Source organism: Neolamprologus multifasciatus, chromosome 3, assembly GCF_963576455.1.
Source record: "Neolamprologus multifasciatus chromosome 3, fNeoMul1.2, whole genome shotgun sequence".
Classification (NCBI taxonomy): Eukaryota; Metazoa; Chordata; class Actinopteri; order Cichliformes; family Cichlidae; genus Neolamprologus; species Neolamprologus multifasciatus.
The window spans coordinates 18,050,139-18,077,372 of NC_140441.1; the positions used below are offsets into that span (position 1 = coordinate 18,050,139).

General features: G+C 41.4%; 3 protein-coding genes across 8 annotated transcripts in view; 1 reads left to right on the plus strand and 2 right to left on the minus strand.

Moving 5' to 3' along the window:
- Nucleotides 1-9,043, plus strand: part of LOC146521818 (zeta-sarcoglycan-like) — a 62,013-nt gene extending 52,970 nt beyond the window's left edge. Inside the window, exons 8-9 of one of the 3 annotated variants that reach the window (XR_014871953.1) lie at nt 1,247-3,421; nt 5,678-9,043. Coding sequence is in view for 1 of the 3 variants with exons in the window: in XM_085148756.1 (XP_085004882.1) it covers nt 1,247-1,438 (192 nt within the window). In the remaining 2 variants the exon portion in view is untranslated. Of the gene's footprint in view, nt 1-1,246 lie in introns of all 3 variants that reach the window. The other 2 variants (XR_014871952.1, XM_085148756.1) reach the window with 2 other exon arrangements.
- LOC146521819 (uncharacterized) lies at nt 6,643-19,727 on the minus strand. 2 transcript variants are annotated; one of them, XM_085148716.1, is made up of 18 exons: nt 19,536-19,727; nt 19,353-19,375; nt 17,981-18,047; nt 17,705-17,886; nt 17,544-17,624; nt 17,388-17,456; nt 17,140-17,307; nt 16,787-16,954; nt 16,182-16,245; nt 15,971-16,061; nt 15,739-15,880; nt 14,819-14,923; nt 14,480-14,579; nt 14,061-14,316; nt 8,848-8,922; nt 8,626-8,728; nt 7,905-8,024; nt 6,643-7,520 (listed from the first exon to the last, which is right to left on the minus strand). In XM_085148716.1, the coding sequence occupies exons 1-17, from the start codon at nt 19,558-19,560 to the stop codon at nt 7,917-7,919; spliced, it is 1,827 nt and encodes a 608-aa protein (XP_085004842.1). In that variant the 5' UTR covers nt 19,561-19,727; the 3' UTR covers nt 6,643-7,520; nt 7,905-7,916. The 2 variants fall into 2 exon arrangements, with proteins under 2 accessions (XP_085004842.1, XP_085004833.1); XM_085148707.1 differs by having other exon boundaries at nt 6,643-7,535; nt 7,909-8,024; nt 19,536-19,726.
- A 1,021-nt stretch (nt 19,728-20,748) lies between these two features.
- On the minus strand, nt 20,749-27,185 carry mfsd8 (major facilitator superfamily domain containing 8). 3 transcript variants are annotated; one of them, XM_085148728.1, is made up of 12 exons: nt 26,581-27,185; nt 26,074-26,159; nt 25,834-25,877; nt 24,514-24,754; nt 24,292-24,405; nt 24,059-24,203; nt 23,013-23,071; nt 22,650-22,758; nt 22,077-22,211; nt 21,894-21,997; nt 21,524-21,750; nt 20,749-21,453 (listed from the first exon to the last, which is right to left on the minus strand). In XM_085148728.1, exons 1-12 carry the CDS (start codon nt 26,634-26,636, stop codon nt 21,247-21,249), a joined length of 1,527 nt encoding a protein of 508 aa, XP_085004854.1. In that variant the 5' UTR covers nt 26,637-27,185; the 3' UTR covers nt 20,749-21,246. The 3 variants fall into 3 exon arrangements, with proteins under 3 accessions (XP_085004854.1, XP_085004862.1, XP_085004870.1); XM_085148736.1 differs by having other exon boundaries at nt 26,074-26,156; nt 26,581-27,183; XM_085148744.1 differs by lacking the exon at nt 26,074-26,159 and having other exon boundaries at nt 26,581-27,184.
- Nucleotides 27,186-27,234: the final 49 nt, after the last annotated feature.

Consider the following 27,234-nt stretch of genomic DNA (forward strand, 5'->3'; position numbering starts at 1 on the left):
CTGTTACCTGGATGATGGAAAGGGAGGGAAAGCAAGGACTAATTATCCAAAGCAAACATCATTACTTGTCAAATATGGAGGATGCATTGTGATTGCATGTACGGCTACCTGTGGAGCTAGGTCTGTAGTATTAATTAGCTCCGGCAAGGAGGTTATGTGGTTTGTTTATATAGTCTGTTTGTTAGCCGGATGACTCAAAAAGTTGAAGATGATTTGCATGAATATTTGGCCAGAGCCCGGGCTTGGCTCAACTTATTTATTTCAGATTTGTCATTTTACAAACTAGTCTAAATTCAGATATCCTTCTGGATCCAGGAACTCGTGCATGGTGCGGAGGAAATGATCAGCCTTGGCTGGGTTTTTGTAGTCTCTTGTTGTGAATGCTGATAAAAGAAGCAGGCTAAATTCTGGGCCGTGGCTCTACTTCCTGCTCAGATTTACCCAAGTGCTGTAAAACGAACAGGACGGCTTTTTACGGTGCAAATGAACAGTGACCTCAAGCATCCCAAAACAACCCAAGAGCTTCAGAACGCAAAAGATATTTAATGCTCTTAAATCGATGAGTCACTTGCTTGATTTTTTTTTAACCCAACTGAGCCAGCTGTTCACTTATCTGAGACAAAAACTGAGCCACGAACGCTGAGACAGAAGGCAGCTGCAGTAAAGGCCTGGCAGCGCATTTTGTGATGTCATTGCTTTCAGACTGCAGGTGGTAACTGACTGCAAACAGTCTGCACAATGCAATCCTTATATTTATGAGTTTGTCCAGTTGCTTTGAGCCTGTGGATATGGTGGAAATGAAGTCGTTTTACTTTTCTGTTTTTCTTTTTAACATTTGAGCCTGGTGGTGGATGGAAACAGATCTCCAGAGTTCTAATAATGGTTGCTTAGAGAATTGTCAGTCACTAATTGGGAAATCTTGGCAGTCTGTTTAATAGTTGTTGAGCCATTTCAGTCTGAACCAAAGCAGCGACCCACCAACTGACACTCGGCTCCCTTGAGCCACTAGTGTGGCCAAAAAAACAAAAAAGAGAGAGACCAATTTAATGTTCCAAGCCAAATCCACCTTCACTGCTGATCTAACTCATCAGATCAGGACTGCTGTATCTCACTCCACCTGCCACGGTATTTACTGATAGTGCCACAGTCATTTATCAGTTCCAGTTGGTACTATATCACTCCAGGACACCCCTGACAGTGTTATTTGAATGACTTCCAGCTTGTCTCCAACGTTGTGTCCTTCCAGATACTTTTAGATGCCAACGCCGTTCAGTTTGGAGGCCTCCCACTCGGCACCTACACAGCGTCGCCCAGGCAGGCCTCGCAGGAGCAGACTGTGTACGAGGTGTGCGTTTGTCCCAGTGGCAAGATCTACCTCTCTCCCGCAGAGAGCAGCTCCACCTGCCAGGCCATGAGCAACATCTGCCTCTGGAGCTGACCTGGGAGCAGCGGCGGTTGAGCGGAGACAGTTAGAACATCTGCTCTGGGGCTGCAGAGAGCGAGATGGGTCTCTCCGATGGTACAAATGACAGAGTGGGACACTGAGATGGAGCTGGTAAGAGAGGCTGCGGTCAGGTCAGCACAGAAGCATCCAGGTTGCTACCTGCAGTGCGTTGAAGGAGGTCAGGACTCTTCCACCAGTGGAAGTCGCAGCGGCTCTCTGAAATCAGGAATATCCCACACGGAGAGGAGAGCCTCCATCTCCTTATTAGATTCAGAGGACACGACTTTTATTTTTCTACTCCAGGTTGAGTGCTGGCAGGCAGTGACTGTTTTTATGATAAGGAAGAAGAGGAGAGGCGGGGATGGATGAAACACAGGTGCCTTCAGCTTTAAATCGCTTCATTCTAAAACTGTCTGTGCAGCTGGAGTCAGACATTCGCTGTAATGGTAGAAAGTGGAGTAAGCACAATGATGTTTTTTCCTCTAAAAATCCCATAGACTGAATATAAAAGATGGACATAATCACTGCAAAGCCGCTAACAGGTGTGTGAAGCCTTGAGTGTAGCTTTTTGATGGGCACATCTTTGTTAGATCTAACAAACTGAGCAACACTGCACAAACATACATGAAAAACTTGCTAACTACACGCATTACCCAGTTTGTCCTTGATGGCACCAATGGTGACGTTTGTTAAAGTAGCCCTGAAAATACTGATTGAGCCCAAAACATGACAGAAAATGGTTTATTGTGTTCATGAAGAGAGAAGTAGGATCATTTTCTCATACAGTCGAGCTTCTTTCACAACAAGATGAGTCGCCCTCTGCTGGTCATTAAAAAAAATGCAGGTTTATCCACATTGCAAAGTTATTTCCATGTTTTATATGCAGTCTATAAAAAAAATTAGATTGTTTTTGTTTTTGAATGATCTCAATAGGTGTGTGTTTGTTTTCTACTCTGTCAGAGGCTGTGTATTAAACTTGTTTCTGTGTGGCACTCATCGTTCTTGACATTTAACTATTCCCCGAGGTTCAGGTGGACAGATTTCCAAAGACTTCGCTCTCTAAGATAACTATGACATGATGTACTGCAACTTTAGCTGGAAGACCGTCTCATTGAGAGTACCCGTTTGGAGCGTATATCACATATTATGTGATATTCATTGTGTTGAAAATGAAGTTTAGCTGAATCAAGGATAACTTAAACTATAAAGAATGAACATCATGTGATCAAACGCTCCAGAACAGCAGGTCAGTGGACCTTGTGGTAAGTGTTTCTTTGACATTTGTTCAATGACAGGGGAAAGTCCCCCGATTCTCGAGTACTACAGCGCCACCAGTAGGGCAGAAGTTGAAAGTGCATTTAAGTCGTACCTCACAAAAAAATTAGGTGTGGTTGGATAACTTGAGACTATTTCAAAGCACCCTATTAAGTCAGTTTCTGCCATACTGAATTTTGTTAAAGCATTTAATACACCGGGCACGTTTGTTATTTTCCCCAAGTCAGCACCAAAGAAGGCACAGACCATCTTCAGATTAAGCCTCACAAAAGCTGAAATTAGTGGCAAAGTTGACAAACAAGCAAAGTCGCGTACCGTCAAAGCTGCGATTAGTCTAAACTAAACTCCAGACAAACGCACGTTGGGTGACTTAGTGATTCTAAATTTGCTGTAGACGTGAGTGTGGGTGGTTGTGTGTCTCTCTGTGTGTTTGCCCTCTAAGACAAACTGGTGACCTGCTCAAGGCGTGCCCCACCTTTCCTGCTATGACAGCTGGGATAGTCTCAAGCTTCCTGCAACCTTAAATTAAACAAGTGTATAAGAACGTGGGTGGATGGAAATGAATTATTAGTCATTTCAAGGTATTTTATATAACGCATACTGTACACCTTAACTGATATTCACTATCTTGTTTCTTTCTTTTTAGGTCTCGGGGCTCAGCTGGTACTCCAGTCTCCTCCTTCATACTGGTGGATGCTGTAGGTAATACTCAAGTACTACCACACTTACAAAACTCCAAACTAACCCTTTAAGTTGCCGTGCACGTGTCATCTGTGTGGCCGCTGCAGCTTTGTCCCACAGGGTGTGTTGTGCACGTTTAGCAATGACATGTGACAGACGTAAACCTAAATCATATTATTACATTTAATTTAAACATACCTGTTTATTTAAGGTCAGTAAATGATTTGCAGAGTGTATTTAGGTTCTCTTTTCTCATGTGAAATATCTCTGGCTGAAGAAAACGAAAAGCCAGAGAAAGACACAACATGTTATCCACCGGTACTTTCATAGCTGTGATCCTTTAGCTTCTCTGCAAGTATCAGAATTCTTTCTGAATACATTTGTGCTGTCTGTTGCATCGCAGCTCTTTAACATTTTAGCCACATTTTCTTGCAGAAGGTTTGTGCATTTTCCACTCTGCATGAGAGACTATAGGGGCTTGTGTTATAGGGTGATGTCATGGTGCAAAGCCTCTATAGATTGGACGAATTACACCCAGAAAAATGCATAACGTCGCTGCAGGTTGATACGCTCATTTTCCAGACCCCACCCGGTTAATCGGAGCCAGCCTAGAGTTTTATTCTTATAAATTGAGAGACAAAAAGGGAAGATTTTGAAGTACTTACGATTACACATCCAGTGAAGGGGGGAGGAAAAAAGTGCCCTGCTTTTCCAGCCTGTGGCCTGGAGAGGAATGAACAGCAGTCTGAAAAGGCAGCAGAAATGATTCAAACCTGCCTTTTAACAGACGCCGCTACATCTCTTTTTCATAATTCTCTCTCTTTATAAAGCCTTTTTTTCTCTGCCACAGGCAGTCTGAACAGAAGAGGCAGAGGAGAGTGTTTAAGGAGCAAGGTTAAGAGCTGATATTATCGAGCCCGCTGCTGTACATTCACGGCTGGGTGCACTTCACACGTTTTCTGCCTCTAATTAGGTCCAAAGTTGCCATCAAGGAACCCGATTGGTGTCGCAGGAGCTCTGTGGCTGCTGTATTTTAAAGTCTCGCTTTTCAAGAGGGGCTCTGCGGCAAGCAGGTAGTTAGACGATTCACACAATTAACACCGCAGGCCCCTTCAGAAGTCTCATCAAATCTCCAAACTAATAACTCGCTCCCCTCCACCTGTAAGAATACATAAACCCCGTATGAAGGGAGTAGGGTGACAGGTGAGAGGAAATCCGTTCACATTGGGGAGTTGAGTGTTTTCGCTCCCGGCTAAAGACAGCCTCTTTGCATTTGTGATCGGGCTGAAGCATTCATTTGACTCAAACACGCACCATATGCTTAAGACCTCTGAGAGTATCCCTGCTTTGGATTCACACCTTCATATGCATATCAGTTAAGAAGCTGAGTGTGGATATTTGTTTCTGATCCCAAAGCGAGGGGGAGGCTTGATTGTTTGGTGTGCCGAGCCAGAAAAAGTTCATACACCTGTTCAGAGCTTTTGCTCTAAAATGCCAGCATCTTCTTCGTGCACGTGGCTCTCTATTCACAGGTTGAATGCATCTTGCCAAGCTTTCTGTTTCACTCCTGTCTTTGAGTAAAATATTAAGCACGCTCGTAGCACGATGCGATAGATTTATAGAGCACTATACCTGCAGTCACCCACGTAACAAAATGACTCAAAATTGAGGCTGCAAAGAAAAGTCAGTAACACAAAACCGTGGTGTTTATTAGAGTGGGTGTGTATTAATGTTTCCAGTGGAGAAAGCATGTTTAATGATGGCAAATGTTGAAGCTGCGGTAGCTCCAGGTGCTACAAAGGAGGTGTGTGGTCCATGATTTTAACTCCATGTGCCATAAGAGTGAATTTATAAAATATAATTTGTCAGGATTTTTTTTCAAGGCTGGAACACCATTTACTTCTGGCTCACATTTTAATTCGTTTGATTTTGCTGCCATCTATTGGCTGATATAGGTCTCACATTTACAGCTCCCTGTTCAAAGCTGGATTACTGCCTGAACACAAAGGGCACATGTCCCGAGAGCCACTCCCACAGTTTACTGAGAGCTAATTATTTTTGATTTAGTTTATTGTAGACATATGCACTGATCACATATATTTAATTAAGGAAGTCCTGCTCTAAATGTTCATCAAGAGCTCCATCTTATGTGCACATTTTCCAAGTTTGACATTTACCTACGACCACACACCAGCGCGGTTTTCAAGAAAAATATAAATTAGTCTTCAATCCAGATGTAATTGTTTTCATCCATTTTCTTTTACTTATCCTCATCAGGGTCATGGGCAGGCTGGAGCCTATCCCAGCTACCACAAGTGGGATACACCCTGGGCAGAAACGTGGATGTCAATATTCTGATTTACCAAGATTTCTCCTGGAATGGGCTCTATCCAATTTTGGCACTTTGACTCACTCAGGTTCAGGGATGAACTGATCATGTTGGTCAAAGCGTCAGGTGACTTCACAGCAAAACAAAAGTTTAAGGCTGATTATGGCAAAAGTTCAAAGACTTTACCCCCAAAACGTGACATAATGTTAAAGACATGAGCCAACAGGGTGAGTGGGTGCTCCATCACCATGGTGGTTAGCACTGTTGCCTCACAGCAAGGTCTTGGGTTTAAATCCACTGGCTGATGAGTTTGCATGCTCTCCCCGTGTCTGGGTTGGTCTCTCATGACACTTCCTCCCAAAAGTATCCAGGTGTAGCCTACCTCTCAACTAATGACGGCAGCAACAGGCTTCAGCACAACAACAACCCTGTACGGGATAACTGGAAGAAGACGGCTGTGACTCTTTTGTGCCCATCTGTTCAATCATTTTAGTTTTCTCTACTTATGAGTTTGAAAAATGATATTTTGCTCTGATTTTGGTGTTCCACCGTTTTTCTTGTCTGTACCCGCTGTAAGTAAATCTTTTTAGCAAGATGTTTTTCTGTTTCATTTTCACCTGTTTGGATTGCAGATGCTGCGATTTGTGTAAATAATGCCCTTCTGTAGGGGGGGAGCTGGAATAGCCCTAAATGTGATCACTTTGCAGATGATTTATTTTATTGTTGATCACTGATCACCTCCATGTCGAGATCAAGACCTGATTCACACAGATCCGGTCCACTTCTACACTTTCAATCACATCTGTAACAGGACACCCCACTACAAGCTTTCTCTAGAAAGGTCCATCTATGCCCCATGAAGTTAGTTCATATCCTTAAAAAGAAAAAAAAAGAAAAGGATGATACAGGAATCCAGAGTATAAAGAAACTTTAATTGTTGGATTAAGAACCTTCACAATTTGAGGACTTGTGTTTTTAAAAAAAATGTGCAATGGCATTTCAACCCTTGAGGTTTTTCATTTAAGACATGTTTCAGGTAAAAATAAACTAGGAGCAATGAAACCGCATGCTGCTTGTGTTATACAGCTGTATTAAGCTTATAGTAAATGTATAATAAGAATTATGGATGACCATAATGACTACAGATAATTTTGGAAAACCGGCTGACCACAGGCCTTAATTGAACATATGTTTAGGCTCTATATATTATTTAAGTATTTCGACATAAACAAAACTTTAGGGATTCCTGCTGCTTAACATGTTTAAAAGAAATTATGTTCAGAGCCAATGTAATACTGTATTTGATGACCAATGTTACTTGCATGACTCAAAAGTTGTCCACAGAACAACCTTTTAATTAACACTCAAATTTACTGAAACAGACTGGTGTGATTAGCTGTAAGCCTGCTCTGCAGTCTTAGACTAATCTGCAGACTTTAAATAAACAAATATGTAAATTATATACTGTTTTTTTTTCTGAATACTAACATTTAAAATACATACCCAAGCCTTCCATGTAATTGTCAGACTGAAAATTTTGGCAACATGAAGCTTTTGTTAACATCTGGATTTATCACCTTGCAATAACACGATATTTTCAGACATAACTTACCAGGTAATTTTACATAAAGCTATTACAACAGGATAACCTGTAGATACTGTTGATTAGTCTGTATTGGACAAGAAGTATTTATTGAAAACACAACATTCAGGCCAAGTAGCAGCTGGGTCTTCATTCAGTAGTTCCCTCTGTGGTCGGGGATGAGTTTCTAAGGACGTACTGTCCTTTGGCTGCTCTCGTTATGCCTGCAATAAAAACAAAACTACATTTTAGGTATGAGTCACTTAAATTTAACAGTTTAAACACATAATCGCATTATAATCCTGCCATTTATGTGTTGGATAATTAAATAGCTTGCTCCTTTATGCCAGGGAATAAAGTTTTGAACTATTCCTTTAAACTCTTGGCCCATTTTCACACAAAGTCTCATCCTGGCAGGATGGTGTCCCCAGGTGTCCTTTTTCTTATGTAGCTTTCAGCAGGACACTTCCAGTAATCAGACTGACGCTCTCTCACTACTTAAAGTATTCGGTTTGGTTCAGGCGAGAGAGCTGCCCGGGTAGAGCGTGCAGGAGGCAGGACAGTCAGAGCTGTGAAGTCTGGTATCAAAGGACTCACCTCACGTTCTAATCTGGCAGGTCATCAGCTCTCAGGGCAGATCTGGAAATACCCAAGCCTGCAGGAATCCTGTCCGGATACCTGACTGCGAGCTTGTTGTGACTCAGCTCAAAGCCCTGATGAGTGAACACAATACTAGTTTAGTGGGTGGAGGAGTAACCTGGGCATGTGACAAAGTATTCACCAAAATCACAGAGAGACGTGTGACCGTGACTGTGTGATAAGAGTTACACGTCAACAACGCATTCACAGCATGATCCAGACAGTTTCAGAAGACTCAAACAAAAACTAGACAGACACAAGTGTAGAAAAAACTGGCCCAAGGAGATTAGGAAAGGGGGCACACATAAAGATGAACCCCTAAAATGCAAAATTCAGGGCTTGAAGCAGGGCAGATTTCTGACCCTGGAGATTGATGCACTTCTTTCCCTGCAGTCTGAATTTTTATTCACCAATGTGGGCCTCTTTTTTTATTCATATTTAGTTGAATAGATAAATGACAAATTAAAACTCATTTCATAAATTCAAGGGCTTTTGTAGCTTCGGTGTCTCAGGGAGTTAAAATTTAATGATACATTAAAGAATCTAAAGCGGCCCCGCTTCCTGGATTTCTGCCAGAGAGCCATCCTGCAAATTACAACAGCGACTGCCTCTCGGCAACTTCACAAACAATACTACGGAATTACGACACAGTACCACAATAAAGGATGCACTTACATGAAAACGTCGGATTGCTTCATCACAATGTTCTTGTTTTGTATAGTTAACAAAGGCACATCGTTTGGCAGTCAAAACCTTGACGCTATAGACGACCCCGACCCTGCAGGACAGGAGTGTGTAAAAAAACAAAACAAAGTTACCATAAAAAGTGTCTCACTACACTACAGCAATGCACTTTTATTACATAACAAACCCTGAAACTCCACTACAGGCTCTTACTTGTTAAACAGGTTTGCAAGCATGGAGTCAGTTACTGGGAAATTCAGGTTTCCCACCCAAACTGGAAACAGCTCCCTGTTGAAAGAAGACACCATTTAAAAAACAATATACGACCTACGCATAAAGTCTGTTTTGGGGATAGCTACACAATAATTTATAATATGTACAGTAAACAGTTTAAAAAAAAAAAAAAAAAGCCTAATCACTTTCTGCTCTAATGACTTTCCTGGGATACACAGTCTAATTAAAGGTGAAAGAATATCAATAAAGTACCTTGTCTGTTGACTAGTTAAATTTCGCAATTACAAAAACAGATCGAGAATCTGTTTTATTATTAAACTTCCTGTCTGGCTCGCCACATATACCCACGCTGCTTCTGCTTCATGTAATCAATCCACCTGTTTACACCAGCTGTGGATGAAATGGTGGTTATGAAGTTTGTGAGGCTGTGCCATTTGAGGTCATTATTATCCAAGTGGAAACCAGTAAATCAGCAATAGTTAATAGTTTAATAGTTTAATTATTTATATAGCACATTTAATTACAACAAGAGCGTTGACCAAAGTGCTATACAAGAATACAACATACCTAATAAAACAACTTAGAGTATTAAAAGCAAACACCAAATATGAATTAACAAATAACTCTCATGCTGTATTAAAAGCCAGTAAATAAAAATGTGTTTTAAGATAAGATTTAAAAAGATTGACAGTGGGAGCCTGTCTGATGTGTAGGGGTAAATTATTCCACAGCTTAGGCGCTACGACTGCAAATGCTCGATCACCTCTATGAACCAGCCTCGACCTTGGTACAGCTAAAAGCAAAAGATCACTTGATCTAAGAGATCTAAGGGGGGTATAAGTCTGCAGGAGTTCAGATAGCCTGTCCATTCAGGGCTTTGTAAGTCAACAATAAAATTTTAAAGTTAATTCTGAAGTGGACAGGGAGCCAATGAAGGGAGGCAAGCCAGAGAAACTTTGGGGGAAATGTGTTCACATCTTTTAGTATGTGTCAGAAGACGAGCTGCAGCATTCTGGACCAACTGCAGCCTTGCCAGGCAGGTCTGGCTAACCCCAGCATATAAGGAGTTACAGTAGTCCAGCTGGGATATAATGAAAGCATGAATCGCTCGTTCAAAGTTTCTAAAAGATAAAAATGATCTCACCTTAGATAAAAGCCTCAGTTTGAAGAAAGACCACTGTACGACTGAGCTAATTTGTTTTTCAAAGGTGAAATTGCTGTCAAATATAACCCCCAAATTTTTGGCATGTGATTTGACAAAAGGCTCAAGACTGTGCAGGTTAAAATTAGAAGTGTTGGGATTGCCGCTTGGTCCAAAAATTATCACTTCAGTTTTGTTCTCATTGAAGTTAAGGAAATTAGGGGCCATCCAGGATTTAACTTCATCGAGACACTGAAGTAAGGGATCTAGTGAGGCAGAACTATTTCCCTTCAGTTGAAGATAGATCTGAGTATCATCGGCATATGAATGAAAACAAATGTTATATTTCCTAAAAATTAGACCTAAAGGCAGCATATAAATGGAGAACAATATTGGCCCCAGTATAGATCCCTGGGGAACACCACAAGTAAGGGGAGCTGAGGAAGAGATAAAATCGCCCAAGCTCACAGAGAAGGTCCTGTCAGACAGGTATGACCTGAACCACTCTAATGGGGTGCCCTTAATGCCACAATGCTCCAACCGTGAGATTAAGATGCTGTGGTCAACAGTATCAAAGGCAGCGGTCAGATCTAAGAGCAGAAGCACAGCTGAGTCACCTGAGTCAGTGGCTAATAAAAGATCATTAAGAACTTTTAAAAGCGCAGTTTCTGTGCTATGAAGAGTTTTAAAACCAGACTGAAATCTCTCAAGAACATTGTGTCCATTTACAAAAGATTGCAGCTGAACAAATACAATCTTTTCCAAAATTTTTGACAGGAAGGGGAGCTTTGAAATAGGCCTGAAGTTAGTGAGGATGGAGGAGTCAAGATTAGGTTTTTTGAGTACAGGCTGTACAACGGCATGTTTAAAACAGGCTGGCACAACACCTGAGCTAAGGCTGCTATTAAAAATAGCTAAAATGTCAGAACCGACAACCTTAAAAATCTTTTTTAGAAGATGTGTTGGAATAATGTCATTTGGACACGATGATGTCTTTGTGCCATTACATACTTCCTCCACCTGATCAAGACACACAGGCTCAAACTGATCAAAAACAGCAGAGCAGGTGAATATTTTAGACGCGTCATGTGAAGGCAGGGCGATCATAGATCGAAGCTGTTTTATCTTATTGATAAAAAACTGCAAGAACCTTTCACAGGTGTCTGAGGAACTATTAATACATGAAGCTGGGGAAATATTCAGGGCAGAGTCAATAATTGAAAAAAGAACCCGAGAATTATTGGAGCTATTCTCAATAACATTAGAAAGAAACCTTGACTTCACTGCTTTAACAATGTCCTGATACCTGTACAGACTGTCTCTCAACATGAGAAAGGACACCTGCAGCCCATCTTTTTTCCACTTACGTTCAGCCTTCCTGCACTCTCGTCTGGCTGAACGAGTGGCCTTATTTATCCATGGGTCTGGTCGTGGTTTCGAGTTTATAATTTTAAAAGGAGCGACCTCATCAAGGACAGTTTTGCATTTATCATAAAAATTAACTGTCATTTCCTCGGTACCAAAGCCAAGGGGAGATCTTATAACTTTTTTAAAAGCAATAGAAAATTGTTCTGTTGTAGATGGGTTAAAAACACGACAACGACGTGTTGAAATAAGAGGTGTAAAATGGCGGAGAGATAAAAGTATGTCAAACACAACAGGGCAGTGATCAGAAGAAACAGCATCACATATTTCCATGTTTAGGACCGGTAACCCTAAAGACAGCACAAGATCCAATGTATGACCCTGTTTCTGGGTTGGCCCAGACACAAGTTGAGCAAGACTGAAGGAGTCTATCAAACTTAAAAAGTCTCTGGCCAGCGAATTGGAGGGACAACACACATGAATATTAACATCTCCAACGATTAAGATTTGATCGTAGCTTGGCACAGTTCCAGCTAAGAAGTTTGAAAAGTCTTGGGTAAAATCCTTGTGATATTTTGGAGGTCTGTATACAGCTGCAACGAGTGTCGGGCGGGGACGCCCCAATTCAAACGCCAGAAGTTCAAAACTAGAATACGAGTCAGTTAAGAGTTGTTTGCAAGAGAGCTTCTTCCTAAAAACAGCTGCCACTCCACCACCACGGCCAGTCATCCTCGGCACATTAAGATACTCGCAGTCATGCGGTAAAAGTTCAGTAAAACAACTGGACTCACCGACTCTCTGCCAAGTTTCCATTAAAAGCATTAGATCCAGTTCCCGATCGGTAAAGAAGTCCTTAAGAATAAACGTTTTGTTTGCTAGCGATCGAGCATTAACAAGACTTAATCTCAGTGGTACAGGTGGCTCAGCGGCCGATGTGGGTGCCCGACCTATCGGCCGTAGATTCTGAGGGTTTACTCCACCTGAGCGAAGACGGGGGAGGACGCTGGCGCCCGGGTTATTGTCGTAAGCCCGACAACAGGTGTCAGGCAGGTGTAAGCCATGTCCAGAGACTGCCAGTAGTTGACGCGGTTAAATCCAGTCGGGATAGGGTGAGGTATTTTTCGAAATCGTGTCCAGGTAGCCTTCATTCTCACCAATAAGCCACTGCGTTTCCCACGGCGCCCTCTCAGTTGAGGTAGCGCCAGAACACAACGGAGACAAGCTGGAACTCCTGACAGGAGCGGTGGGGAGAAGGTTCCCTGATATCCACGATTGCAATAAGGAGTTTTTAACTGAGAGGATCTTAAAGCCAGCAGCATTTGGCGATGATATACAAGCAGAGAGTTAGCATGTTTTAAAACAAAGTAAAAATAAAACACTAGTACAAACAGAATCAGACGGCAAGCCGTACACACTGGCGCCATCTTGAATTTTAATAGTAACACAAAGGGCCATTTTTGAGCTAAAATATCAAACTCCGCTTTTGTTTCTTTTTTTGGCATAGATTCAATCCAAGTAGGGCTGCCATAAACGATTATTTTGATAGTCGACTAGTCACCGATTATTTTTGTGATTAGTCGACTAATCAGATCATGCATCCATTGGACGTAAAACATACAGCTTATTGCACCAGTAGCATCTGCTCTTATATAACTATCATTAGCTTACAGCTTTAAGTGTTTAAGGTATGTGCTAACTAAAAATAAAGACAAGATGATAGTTTATTAAAGTTTAATGAAATTTGCAGATTGTTTCGGTGAAGTTTAATAAACTCCTTGCTATCTAAAATATAACGGGACACCGGAGTATATTCTCGAGCATCTCACACTTCTGATAATCAGTTGTTTGCTTGACGTTTATTCAGCTGTGTAAAAACTATAACTTTAATCTCAGCCAAACCGATTTACTCAGGAACAAATAAAATACTAAAAGAAGCCAAACAATAACATTTTTAAGTTATCAAAGTGACTTATATTGCATGTTTAATCTGAGTAGCGAAAGACGGCGGTGGGTTTGAAAACGATTTGCCGGGAGTCCGGTGTTCTCACCGGCTCTAGTTAGCCTAGCCCCCGGCTAGCTATCAAGCTAGTGGGTAACAGACGTCTCCGAAAATGTCGGAGCGCTTTTGAAAATATGTGGCGTCTTGATAAACTGAGCAGATATTTGAGGTTTACACAGCTACATTCTCGCCTGAAAATATGTTAAACGTTTATTTTGTGACCCAGAAGTGCTGCCATCTTCTGTTTCAGTCCGTTATTACACTCTTAAATCCTGCTACTTATTCCTGCATGTTTTGGGATCTTACAAAGTCGACTAATCGTGGCAGCCCTAAATCCAAGCTGAGTGAGTGGCGTGCTTACGGTGTTCTCTCGCTTCATTAGTGGTGCCGCACGGGAACAGTAAGCAGAGAAATTAAAGGGCTCCTGGTGTACAACCTCAATCCCACATTGTTACTTCTGCACAGTTATATTAGACTACATTTACTCCAAGAATTAATCTGTTGTGAAATCTAAACTAATGTATTATGAGAACTTTAAGCCAAGAGTCCAGTCTGGATTTTTTCCCCCCCACCATCACTTCAAAAGATCCTTCGTGAGAAACTTCAATGTAAACATTATCGTGTTAAAAATGCAACATCTCAACCTTCCACATAAGCACCCTGCGGTGAGAGTGAATCAGTACTCACAGTGGTGGGCGATTAACGCCGTTGCTGGCCTTCATGGGCTGAGTAAGAGTAGGCTTTGATTGACTCTGAGCAGCAGATGTATTCTGGACTGCGCCCAAAGGTTTGTTCATAAGTGTTTTTTTCAGCGCATCCTTGGACTGAGCAGGAGGACGCACAGCGGCAGCAGGTGCAGCGATTGTGTTGGCTGAAAGGATTGGAGACACTCCAGTGACATTTGCTACTTGAACAGGTGGGAGAGAGCCGCTCGGAAGAGCTCCTGCACACAAAGATCAGCAATTAAACTGGATAAAAATACACAGTTAAACACACTTCGTCAGTTTAAGCCTAATATACAAGTGATACTCTCAGTGGATAATACACAGGTGGGCTACAAGAACAAAAGACTTATTTCCACAACTGCGGTGGAGTGAGAAACTCACCTGGTCGATCGTTTAACTTAGACAGCACTTCTAGTGCTTTTTTAACCGTCCCATGAATTATTAAAGCATTTGAGCTCTGCTCTCGAGTAAAACCGAACTCCTGAAGGAAAATAGAAACACATAGTAAGAAGCACATTCAATAAAGGCTCAGTCTTCATTTTCCCAACTTTCCCTCACAGATGAAACCTCGAGCTGCATGCCATTTTTCTCATCTCAACTATGAACATGTTAGCACTGTTTCTGGTTTGATTCAAGTACACAATGTAGTTACATGCATGTAGTGTAGCACTACTTTTGACTCCTGACGTGACTGCACCACTAAGCGCAGCTGCTACATACCATTAGCTGTGTTATCTGCACACGCATCAGCTCCTGCGCAGCTTCTGCACACGAACTGTCCAGTTTGAGAACTTCTGTGAAGGCCAGGGCAGCTTCCTCATACCTCTGAAACATTACGGACAGCAAGAACTTCAATTCAAAGTAAACCTGGGTTCAGATCATTTTGTTGCTTCACTAATTGGCCTAATTAATCAGAACACTGAGTCAGAAAAAGTCTAATGCTTCTTTCTCAATAGTACCTACTCAATTCGACTTGAGGATCACCTCAATGTGTGTGGGGTTGTTATAGCAACACTGCTGATGTCATCTGTATGTGAGGCGATAGTATACGGCTTTTTAACAGACTTTGTGGAGCCATTTCCCTCGTTGCCAGGTTTCAGAACTGGCGCTCTCATGACTCATCAAGTGACGGGACTGACTGGCCAATCAGTGGCACGCAGTCTCTTTCCGTCACATTCTCAGATTGACTCGGCTCACTTGGAACCCCGACCGAGTAGGAAATTTTAAAAAGTTCCTGGTTCCAGGTATTACTACGTAATGGAAAACCATGAAAACTGAGTTGAACTGAGCCGAGTTGGTCTTAGAGGAAAATAATGTGAACCTGTGCAACAACTGCAGTGATGCTGCAAACAAGGCGACATCGTCAAAGTCACTGTAACCTGAACTGCAAACATTACAACCGCTGATGGTCACATCTAGCATGTGCCGCTACACAGCCGACTGCAGCTGCATCAACAAGTTAAGACTAAGCTAACTTCCCTGTGACCAGCACTCAAGTTTATGTCCCTTTTTAATGTTTCTCATTGGTTGGAAAAATGTGTTGCTACTTTGGTTAAAGAGTGCTTTGTAACAAAAAACACACAGCATATTAAACATGACATGTGAGGGTTGTTAAGATTAGATAAAAGCTTTATTTTTACCTTTAGACCAGCCAGAGCTCTTCCCTTCCTATACAGGCCTTTATCCCAACCTGGACATATGCCAAGCGACAACTCTGCATCCATTAACGCCTTCTCGTATTCTTGCAACTTCTCAAAACAGAAGGACCGATTTCCAAATAACCTGCGACAGACACAAAGATGCCATTAAAGCTAGTGGTGCAAGTTAAATCACTGCTGTTACTTAAAGTCAGGTAAACAGGCATGTTCTTACTTAAACTCTTTAGGGTTGTGCTTAATTGCATCTGTGAAATACTTCACAGCCATATTAAAGTCTCCAGCACTCGCATGCTTATTTCCAATGACTAGGGAAAAAAAAAAAAATCTCATGTGAAATCTCACTGATGAATATTCATTTTACGCATTCTTTAAAAGTCAAATCACCTCACTGAAAATTTATGTGAATGAATAATGATGAAACTTACCGGCAAGCTCTGTGCTTATTTTTACATGGTCTTCAAAGGAGGGAACGCTGGGAGCAGCAGAGTCCTGCGTAGACAGCAAGAACAGAGTTTCAACCTTTAACGTGCACCAAAAGACACAATACAGCCGGTTTTACAGCCCTGTGGTAATTCTCCAGCGTTTCCTTCATCACTGCTGTTTTATCTAAGATGTTTAACTAACAGATGTGCACACATTTCATTTCTCTGCGGTGAGTTTCACACACCCACACATTTTCGTTTTGACATCTTAGTGAGGACATCTAATTGACATAATGCTTGCCCTAGTCGCTTACCTAACCCTTAGCCTAAACCTAACCATAACCTAAATGTAGCCCTGACACTAAAACCACATTTTGAGTCTCAAAAATTCCTTCAAACCCGTGAGGAGAGGCACTTCTGTCCTCACAAGTGACTGTTGGTCCACACAAATATAGTAAAATTCCAATTTTTGGTCCCAACAAAGACGTCTAAACGGGTACAAACACACACGAGTAAGAAGGAGGAAAAGCGTAGTTTCCATCTCCTACTTAACTCACTCGTATAGAGCAAACACTGCATCAATCTGATCTGTATGCGAGCTTCTTCACCTTCTTTGCAACCTCCCGTTCTTCATGTGATTTTTCAGGGCCTGTTTTGTATTCTTCTTTTTCTGGCATCTTCTTTTTCTCCTTCTTCTCCAGTTTGGGCTTCTGCTCCAGTTTATGCATGGCTATAAGAGCAGCTTTTCTTACAAAACTACTCGTCATATCAAGTTCCTTAAAAGGAGACGAGAAAAAAATGTAATTGATGAACAGAAAGTGATATAATTTATAGCCAAATTTTGTGCGATCATATTTTCCTGTATTCAGTAAATTGGATTAAAAGAACAGTATCAGGTTAATGGCATTTTACACCATCAGTGGTTCATTTTGAGAATGATATCCACTCTTAAAAGTGCTACCTCTGAGTCGCCTGAGTCGTTCTTGGAGTTGCCGTCTTCATCACTGGAAACGTCGCTACTGTCACTGCTGTCTGTATCTTTGGCTGAGGCCTGCAGTTTAACACTAGTATTGTTATTGGCTTTGTGTTCATCATTAACGGCTTTACCTTCCTCTGCATCATCTTTTCCCTGTAAAGCACAGAACACAAGTTTGTGAAATAAGAGGACCGTTTCTTTTTTCGAAACGTGTTGCATAAAACAATCATCACCTCCTCGTTTTTTTCAGGGTTCAGCTTGTCCTTCTCCAGCTTCTCGAGACGTTTCCTTTCCTTCTGTTTCTGATCAACAAACACACGCAGTGAACATTACTCACACGAGCTGACATTTATTACCAATCATTTCATATTCAAGAAAGCAGGATGTACCCGTTTCTTAAGCCGCTTCTTCTCAGCTTTGTCTTTCATTTTTTTAGATTCTTCTAATAATCTGGCTTTTCTCTCAGCATCCTAAAGAAGCAGATTTGAATCATTTAGAGTCTGCAGCACAACATCGCATCAAAAAGAAAACGTTAAAACTAAACACTTACGCGCTCCTTTGTCTGAAATCTTACAGGGGACGGGCAAGAAGAATTACGGGCTGAAGAGTATACAGGCTGATATACAGCGCTGGATGACCTCAGGCGGTTTGCAGGGTATCTATGGAAATCATGACTCCAACTAACATAATCATCATTGCCTGGGTCGTCTAGATCGTCATCGTAGTCAATACCTGTAGGAACAATAACAAGTTTCATACAGTCACACAAATAAAGACCGACACACTCAAATGTGCACAGCAGACATGTTGCACAATATCTCCTTACCAAGAAGGCCACATCTTATTATTCTTTGCATATGAGGACGTCCTTCAAACATCCCTAAAACAGTTCTCTAAACAGGAGGGGGAGAGAGACGAAGAGATTTGAAAAGTATTCACAAACAGTCACGCACAGCCCTCGCTCACAGCCTCTCCAGCCTTGAATTCTTACCCACATTCCACCTACATCTGGATCCCAGTATGATAAGTGTGGAGTATTCCCACAGCTGCTGAAAAACTGCACCACTGCCAGTACTCAGCATGCCTCTGAGCTCCAGTAAGAATGCTGGCACTGAAAAGCACCACGTCCAAGAGTTTCACTTTCCTTTGTCCAGAAGCTCTGAGTCACTGGATCAGCAGGCAAGCCCCTTTCTCTGGTCTTGCACTATAATAAATACACGTAAATGCAACAACAAAGCAGCCTGCATCTAATTTGGGGATGTGGAGCATATTCTCATAGTGAATACTATAGTTTATTTTAGTCAGAAGAATCACTATAAGAGCTGTAATGTTGAGCACAAATGCAAATAGAAGGTTGGTGTGATTAAACAAATCTATAAAGTCTTTTCTCTCCACTTTAACAGCACCAATAAATTACAGTGGAGCAAAGTTTGTTTGGCACAAAAATAAATGTCAAGCGTTACATAATCAGCTGTGCAGTTATCTGATCCACTGGAGTTGTTTGTGGAGCAGCTTTTCCTGTTCAGTCAACTTTTGATGTGCTAATCTGTACATCTTGAGTTCCGTGGCAGAAAAAGGAAACCCACAGGCAGGTTGTACACGTGGGAGGAAAAGGGGCAACAACATGCCACTTAATGAGGAAATGTCACTAACCCAACAGATACGAAGACGGCACTTTTCCTTAGAATAATCCACGGACGGTCTTAGGATTTGTTATGGAGTCAATATATTATATTCGGAGCAGAAATGTCCAATTAAGACCACTTTGCACGTACAATACGAGATTATTACGTCAAATATCCGCCTCACTGTTACGCAAAAAAGTAAAGCATGGTTTGCAATTCCTTGTAGACTGATTACTAATATCACTGTTTTCTAAACCATTTCACAGACATCCTGCTCACTGGTAAAGCTGTGTTTAGATTTCCGTAAGAAGCAACTGTGCATGTACAGCGTTTCTCTGAATACAGGATATGTACAGGAAGTGACACGGCGCAGTGTTTACACGTTTCCATTCGGCAAATTAGACTGTGCTGCTTTTACGGCAAACCTGCGAGGAACCCACTGATGATCTTAACACCTATCCGGTCCCCAGACCCATAAACTCCCCCCACGAAGTAAGAGCCAACACGCGGGGAGCTTTTCCACAACGCGTAGGCTAACGCGCGCGTAAACTTTAAGGAAGAGAGCGTACTTACGAACATATGAGGATCCGGAATCTCTGCAAAAGCAAACAAAAGAACAAAGAGCAATATAAATACAGTCTTTTCAATAACCAGACTTTGGCTCCTCTCTACACAAACATGACTCCTTCAAGCGAGCTAGCTTCGTAGCCACGTTAGCCAACAACTTTTTAAAAGACACAAAGAGCGCTTTCTTACCCTCCTCTTCTCTATAAATCTCCATGTTTACTAATACAAGTCCTGTCACGGCTTTACACACTCTCACGACGCAGTTAATTTCACCCTAAGTTTCATTACTAATGCTAATGTTAGCAGCCTCTAACTTTTGCTGCCGACATACTGGCGCGCTCCCTCTCGATCACTTTCAACATCGCGTGAACGCACACGAGCGCACGGGCGGGACTTGGCTTTTATTGAACGCATGCGCGCCGTCTTCCTGCCCCCTTCCCGGACACATGGATGACCATTTGTTGTTTATTTGCAATAAAAATGTAAATGTAGTGGGTCTGTTTCAGTCCTTGAACCTGCAGATGTGTCTGATAGCTCTGCAAAGCCTACTTTGGTATGTGTGCTACTAGTGGAGGAATTTAGGAATTAACAGCATTAGATTGTGTTGTACATGTTATATCATTATAACAATATAGCCAAGTACGCACCGTAGACACTGGATTGGCAAAAGCATTGGCTCGTCTGCCTTCACACGCATATGAACTTCAGCGGCCATCTTTAGGTTTAATATGATGTTGATCCACTTACAGCTTCCAGATCTCGTGGAGAGGCTTTCCCCAAGGTTCAGGGGTGTGTTTATAGGATTTTTTTTAAAACCATTCTTCCAAAAGTGCAAAGTAGGGTTTACATGAGGGCTCCTGTTTTATTCATGCTAACAGTGTTCTCTGGTTGAGGTCAGGACTTTGTGCAGGCCAGTCAAGTTTTTCCACACCAAACTCACTCACTGTCTTTATGGATCTTACTTTGTCCACTGGTGTTCAGTCATGCTGGAACAGAAGGGTCCATCCTCAAACTGTTTCCACAAAGTGGGGGACGTTGTCCAAGATGTCAGTAAGTTCCTTTCACTGGAATGAAAAACAAACTCACACCATAATCCCCCCACCACAAAACGTTATTAGTCAGAAAGTATCGTGCTCCTGGCAACCAAATGCAGAGTCATCCATCGGATTGCCAGAAGAGGTCTGCACTGTTATTTTTTTGTTTAAAGAGAGGGAACACTTCCCGCCTCTTCTCATGTTTTTTTTTTTTTGTTATGGTTTTTCTTTAACAATTTAAAGCCTTCTCTGAGGAGCAACAATGTTAGGCTACACATAATACATTGTCTGATATAAAGAAGCCCACCTCATGATAAGATATACACACTAAATACTGCCAGCACAGGGTTAGATAAAATCTTAAACAGTTTATTTATTATTCAGTTTATTGTTACCATACACACCCGCACCCACCCAGACATTTCTGAATATTTTCCAATAGACAAAAACCTGCAGTTTTAAACAACTACAGGTTAAGCCATTAACAGAAGGAAAAATAATATCAGTATTTTTTCCATTAAGAAAAAGAGTTTAGCAGGAAATGTTAAAAATGTTCTATGATGTAATGCATATGTAATTATGTTCATCACTCAAAGACACACTTCTGTCATGTTTTCTTTCCCAACAAGTGAGCTTCGTGCTCACTGCAGTTTTAGCTCCTTTATAAATAATGAAGCGGCGGTCTTCGATCATGTTGTGAAAAAACTGTCTTTGCAAGAGTTAAAAAGTCAAAACCTTGAGTTAAAAACTTTTAAAAGCTTATCCGTCCCCATTTTTCAAAGTGGCAGCGACAGAAGGTTGTCATGAAGGCCAGGACTTATGTGCTAAAAGCAAGTATAACAAACAGCGATCGGTTTCCATCAATTCTACTCTACAATCCTTCCATGGCGAACAGAAAAGGCAATGAGTCTGCGGTAGGCCGAGATGAGGAGGATGATGGCTCCTGCCACCATGCCGCAGATGAGGCCGAAGGTCCAGCGAGGTCCCAGGTGGGTGTAGACATGGGAGACGAAGACCGGGCCGAGTGTCCGTGCCCCGCTGCCCGACGCCGTCAGCCAGCCCATGTACACACCCTGGTGAAACATTTGAGAAGTATATGGGCACGTTCAAAATGATTTTAAAGCATCACACGTTAGTATTTACCTGAGGTTTGGGTCCAAGGATTTTGGAATACAGTGTGTAGGACATCACATTGCAGGCTGGGTATCCCACTCCAATGAGGAAGTCCGCTGAGAAGAACTGAGCTATGTGTATAGCAGGAGTATACTGGCACCAGGTTTGTTCAATGGGACACCCCGTTGGCTCCACAGTACTGTTCGGGGCTGGCATGAGGTCAGGCATCTGAGTCACAAAGGAGTTGTTTTTTATGTCTGTTTGTGAAAGAGGATGGTAGAAATTAGTTTAAATCTAAACAGATGCTTGGAAAGATGCAACAACTATACACTGAGCTGTCAAGAGTCAAAATGGCAACAACTGGAAACTAATCTGACTACTTAATTCAACTGATCAATACCTGCCCACTGGATTTTAGGATAATGGTTTCCCCATGGAAGAAGAATAAAGAAGCCACAGAAAATAATGACCAAGCCGATTAACAACACAGGCCGATCTCCGAATCTGGAAGGAAATTAACGAAATTCAGGAAAGGCGATTCTTTTTTTGATGTAATTTATATGTGCAGTGAGAGGGGTGATACCTAAGAGCAGCCACTTTTACAGCCAGAAACACCAAGATTGATACAAATCCGATGCAGCAGAGAATGATCCCGTTGTACAGCACAGCTTCTTCCCTTGTCCAGGCAAACATGTCCATAGATAGGGGCGTGGTAATTCTGAAGAAAAACACAGAATCACAACAGAGTACAAAATAGGTTTTAAAGAGAGAGAAAGACTGCCTAGACTGGATATAAAAGATGGGCGTAGCTCTGGCTGAGAACTGTCACCATGCTTGCATTTTGAAACCAGGAAGCTTGTCAATCGCAGAGATAATGTATCGAATGAACTTCATCTCCTTTATATTTTTCTGTTTTATCCTCAGTTACTTTGACACAAAGTTATCTGCTGTGATGCTTACACCTCTGATGAAGTCTCACATGTACTTGTAAATGATCATTATCACAATATTTCTGACTGAGTCAAAATGAAATCAAATCGGGATCTCATGAATCAAAATTGAATAACTAATAGAAATCAGTGGCGATACCCAGCCCTACTTGGAACCAGCTTTTATGTATCATCTGTGAGTCTGGCGTCTTTGAAGAAATACATACGTCTCAAAGATGGCAAAGATGAACATGATGATGAAGAACAGGATGTTCGATGTCATGACAGCCACCTGATCGATGCTTTCAACAGTTTCTTCTGAAATATCAACTCTCTCTAGAAAACATAAATATATCTTCCATCAGAAACTGTAAAACATGACTCATTTATTTCCATATTTAAAATGTATGATTCCTTTAACATTAGCCATTCAGAGTCGGCGCAGTACTGCTTTATGTCACTCTGTATGTTAAATGACTTAAAAATAAATAAATGTTTTAGTCCAAATAGTTTTCATTTTGTCTGTAAATTGACTTCAGCAAGTGGTCTTTCCTTGGCATACAGTAAATGCTAAAGAAAAATAGATACACCTTCTGATGTGTAGTTGATAGATTGAAAGTGCCTTCCATCTTCATCAACGTGATGCTCTCTAATGGAAAGAATCAAACATTTTAGTTAAAGGGTATATCCACAGTATTTCACAGTCACAGTCAAATAGTGAAATTTTCCAGAACTATCCTACTGAAGACCGATCCTTTTTTTTTCCTTCAAAAAATGGTTAAGGAAAAACAACTTCACATGTTAAAGACAAGTCAAAAATATTTCAGGACGCAGAAGTATCATTGTCAAGGTCTACAATCACCTTCATGAATGTAAATACGGAGGATTTAAAAGGTGCAAGCAACCACTTGAAGGCCAGACTAGACTTTGCCAGCAAACATCTAAAAGGAGCACAGCTCTGTAAAAATGTTTGTTCAGATAAAACCAAGATTAACTTTTATTAACTTGTATCAAAATGATGGGAAGAGAAAGGTATGGAGTAGGAGAGAAACAGCTCATGATCTGAAGCATACCACATCATCTGTCTAACATGGAGGGGCTAATATTATGGCAGACATGTATGACTGTCAGTGGTGTTTTTATAACTGCTGATAGAAGCAGCAGGGCTGCACTCTCTGCTCGGAGTCAACTAAACGCTCCTGATCAGACTGTGTAAACAGATAATGACCCAAAACAAACTGCAAAAGCAATATGAGTTTCTCAAATCACAGAGGATGTTTTTTAGGTTATGAAGAGAAACTTGGATCATTTTTTCAGTATGTTCAATAAAAATCAAAAGCACAAATAGTGCTTTAAGACAGAATATGAAAGAATTGTGAACCTTCACATTTATACGGCATTTAAAAACATTAATTATACATAAACTGACAGATCAATAATACTAAACTCTCAAACAGTCCTGATTTAAATCTTTGACCCTGCTGACCGCTAAAGTTCATTTAGGTAGTGCCTCAAAAAACAAATAAAGAAAAAAAAGAAAAAAAAAAGGCCCAGTTGAGGGATGAAGACAGATTTACTACAGTACAGAGATCAAGTTTATGGCAACACTATAAACATCAAGAATTTGTTCAGTCACCTCAGCAGAATGACGACGAGCAGGATGTTGATGAGGCCGAACACTGCAGCCAGTAACGCTGGGGTGGTGTACATGTTGAGCTTCAGCGCTATGAAGTCCAGTGTGACACCTTCCTCACCAATGAAGGACAGACATGCCTGCAGGGCTGACATGTACGCAGAAAAATAAACAAACATTAAAACTGATTTTTTCTTCAGCAAACTCACAGCTTTGCTCCCTGTTGTCAAACTTACCTGGCCCGAGGATGAAACCGAGGGCCTGGCAGGCACTCATGTTAGCCATGGCACCAGTCCTCTCGTTCAGTGATGTAGCTCCAGCAACATAGGACCTCACCACAGCTACATTACCTGACATGGAGAGACTGAAACGTGTCATGGATCATCATAAAGGAAACAGATCAATTTGCTTACTAAGGAAATTATATCAAACTTTTAGGTCTATATTTAAATGATCACCTGCTCCGAAGCCCACAAAGACTCTGGACATGAGGATGTGATATTTGTTATAGGTCTTCGGCAGGTACGCGTAGGCATAGTAGATGTTGGCTGCCAAGTTAATGAAGATGGAACACACCAGTGGTTCCCTGCGTGGCCGATGATTGGACCACCAGCCAAAAATGGGTGAGGCCACCATCTGTCCGATGCTGTATGCTGCAACCACCCATCCCAGGAAGCTGGCATCAGAGCTGTCATCAGTCTGTAAGAAATGAATGCTCCACATTAGACCTCCTAGGAAACCTAGTACAACATCAAAGCCCCACTGTTGATCAAAGCCACCACATATTAAACTGAATACATGTTTAGGCAATAATTCCACCGGCTTTCAAGCTGCATGAAGTAGAAGGAAAGTGTGAAGAAAAACTTCACTGGTAGACCAATGTCTCAGTGTAACAGTAAAATCAGAACATGCAGGGTCCTACACATTGTCCAACCATAAGGAGAGTTTATACACATTATTTCACCTCTTCATTGCATACAAGTGTATGTAGAAAAGTAACACCATTTCAGGTTTTCAAATATACTTGGAATCCAGTTTTAGGACACTAAAGTGGCATACATGAACATATACTGCTGAACTGTAGCTTCAAAAGCACAACACGTGATGCAACTTAAGTAAGACAGAAGTTGAATTAAACATAATGGAATGAGCAAAAAAAAACATAGCAGAAGTTCAAGGAGAAAAATGAACTCACAAAAGACGACTGAAGTGTTTTTGGGGAGACAATGGCATGACAGAACAGCGGCGGACATGACAAGCTAACAGAAAACAGTGAATCATCCTATTAAAATCAGAATACTTTATTAATCCCGAAGGAAATTATGTGTTACAGCAGGCAGCACGCTAATGGCGCATACACACTTACAAAGGAACCTTCTGACCAAACACATCACGGGTCATGTAACTGCAGTCTGTTCATGTATATAATGAACAGACTGCAGTTACATTCAAAGCAGTTTAAAGCATTTAATTAAAAATCCAAGCACCTTTGTAAACCTTGAAAACACTACATAAATTCAAGTATTCTCCAGCACCCGTATAGGAACCCTGCTTACGAGTGCTTAATCTTTCAGTCATTTGACCGGGGCAAAGAGCAGGGCACTATATCCTAAATTAAATCCCCAACAATCCTCTTTGCATCTTTCACTTCCTCTTTAAACACCCAAGACTGCATTTAAGTAGCAAAAACAAACCACGGAGCTTAGTTTGTATTATTGACATCAGTTGAATCTGGCAACAATCTTTAGCCCAAAAGACACTGTGTCATACTTACTTACCTTTTGCAAATAGGGCCAAAGTGATGTGATGACAATAGTGAAACCTGAGAGAGAGTACAGATCACATTAATGACACACAAGCTGTTGAAGATGCTCAACATGTTTTTAGGCTAGAAGTCACTGAAGTTATTTCATGTCTCTTCAAATAGCATCACAGGTCAGAAACCACAGTTTTTCCTGTAACAGTGCTGAGATCATTACTTTGAACGTGATAAAAGTGTTATATTCCCGTGTCCTCACCTACACTACTGAGGAACATAGTGAAGTACATGACTCTGATGGACCTCCACCGACTCCTGTAGTCATCATCCTGTGAGTCATCGCTGCTGACATGGAGTACAGATTATCCATAAAGTTATCCATAAAGGATGACATACCAGCAAGACAATGTAACCTATATGAGTAATGTACTAGCCAGCAAGATATATGGCCAAGTGACAGGTCAGCGTCTCCTTTTTATAGGAGAACACAGTATGATAAAGAAAAACTGGGTTAAAGAATAAAGGTGAATAAAGCTGCTGCACCCACCATCTCTGACTGCAGTTGCGTGTTTTATTTAGCGACTGTAAATAAAGTCTACCTATGTTAAGTTGCTTTGTAGCTTAACTCTGTTGCTTACATACGGCAAAACAGATACAACACAAGGCCAGTAAATCCAGTGCTTCTACAACCTGTTGGGTAACAGTGTATTCAGACTCAAGCTTCCTCTCGTTGTTTTTATTTAGGGAGGCGGCTATCTGGACTTACCTGCTCCTCTCATCCCTGAGCAGCGGGGTGGTGTCGTCGGGTTCAGGTTGAGACATCTTTTAACAAAACACTAACTCTGGGATATTATGACTCCACCCGTGGACTTTGAAAAAGCAAAACAGTACTTTTAGGTCGCCATGTAGTCGAGGGTCAGTGAACGACACTTGCTAACTTTCACCTCTCCCATAAAGCTCCGAGTAGCTAGCTAGCTAACGTTAGGGACAAACATTTGGCACCTTAAGTCATATGCACGAGTCTAACTGATCCCACAAACCATGATAAACGGTCGTTTTACCAAGAACAAAGCACATAAAGCACAGTACGCCACATAAAATCCCGCAAAGCTGGACTATGATATCAGTGACAGCTCTAACACGCAAGGCACCCATTATTTAAGTATAGGCTTCCGGTAAATTCTTTCAAAATAAGGCAAATTGAGTCCCAATTATACTGTGTTCTGCCGGGGTTTTTCTTCAGTACGCTTATCATATCTTATCAAAAAACTTAACATGGAATTATTTATATGAACATTAAACACTCTGAGGTGTCTTTCCTTTGTTGTTGCACCGGCTGCGCAGTGTTTTAGACGCTAATTTCGAATAACATCCGTGTTTACTCGACTGTTAGCGCGCACCTTGACGAACCGCGCTCACG

Bases quoted from the DNA above. Each gene is read 5' to 3' on its own strand.
- LOC146521819 (XM_085148716.1), bottom strand. From the start codon at position 19,560: ATGGAGATTTATAGAGAAGAGGAGG. The intron at 17,625-17,704 runs GTAAGTGTTTAG...CTGCTTCTTTAG, and splicing joins GATTTCAGACAAAGGAGCGC to GATGCTGAGAGAAAAGCCAG. The intron at 17,457-17,543 runs GTACATCCTGCT...TTTGTTGATCAG, and splicing joins AGAAGCGGCTTAAGAAACGG to AAACAGAAGGAAAGGAAACG.
- mfsd8 (XM_085148728.1), bottom strand. From the start codon at position 26,636: ATGTCTCAACCTGAACCCGACGACACCACCCCGCTGCTCAGGGATGAG. The intron at 24,406-24,513 runs GTGATCATTTAA...TCTCCATGTCAG, and splicing joins CTTTGTGGGCTTCGGAGCAG to GTAATGTAGCTGTGGTGAGG. The intron at 21,454-21,523 runs GTAAATACTAAC...ATGTTTCACCAG, and splicing joins TCCTTGGACCCAAACCTCAG to GGTGTGTACATGGGCTGGCT.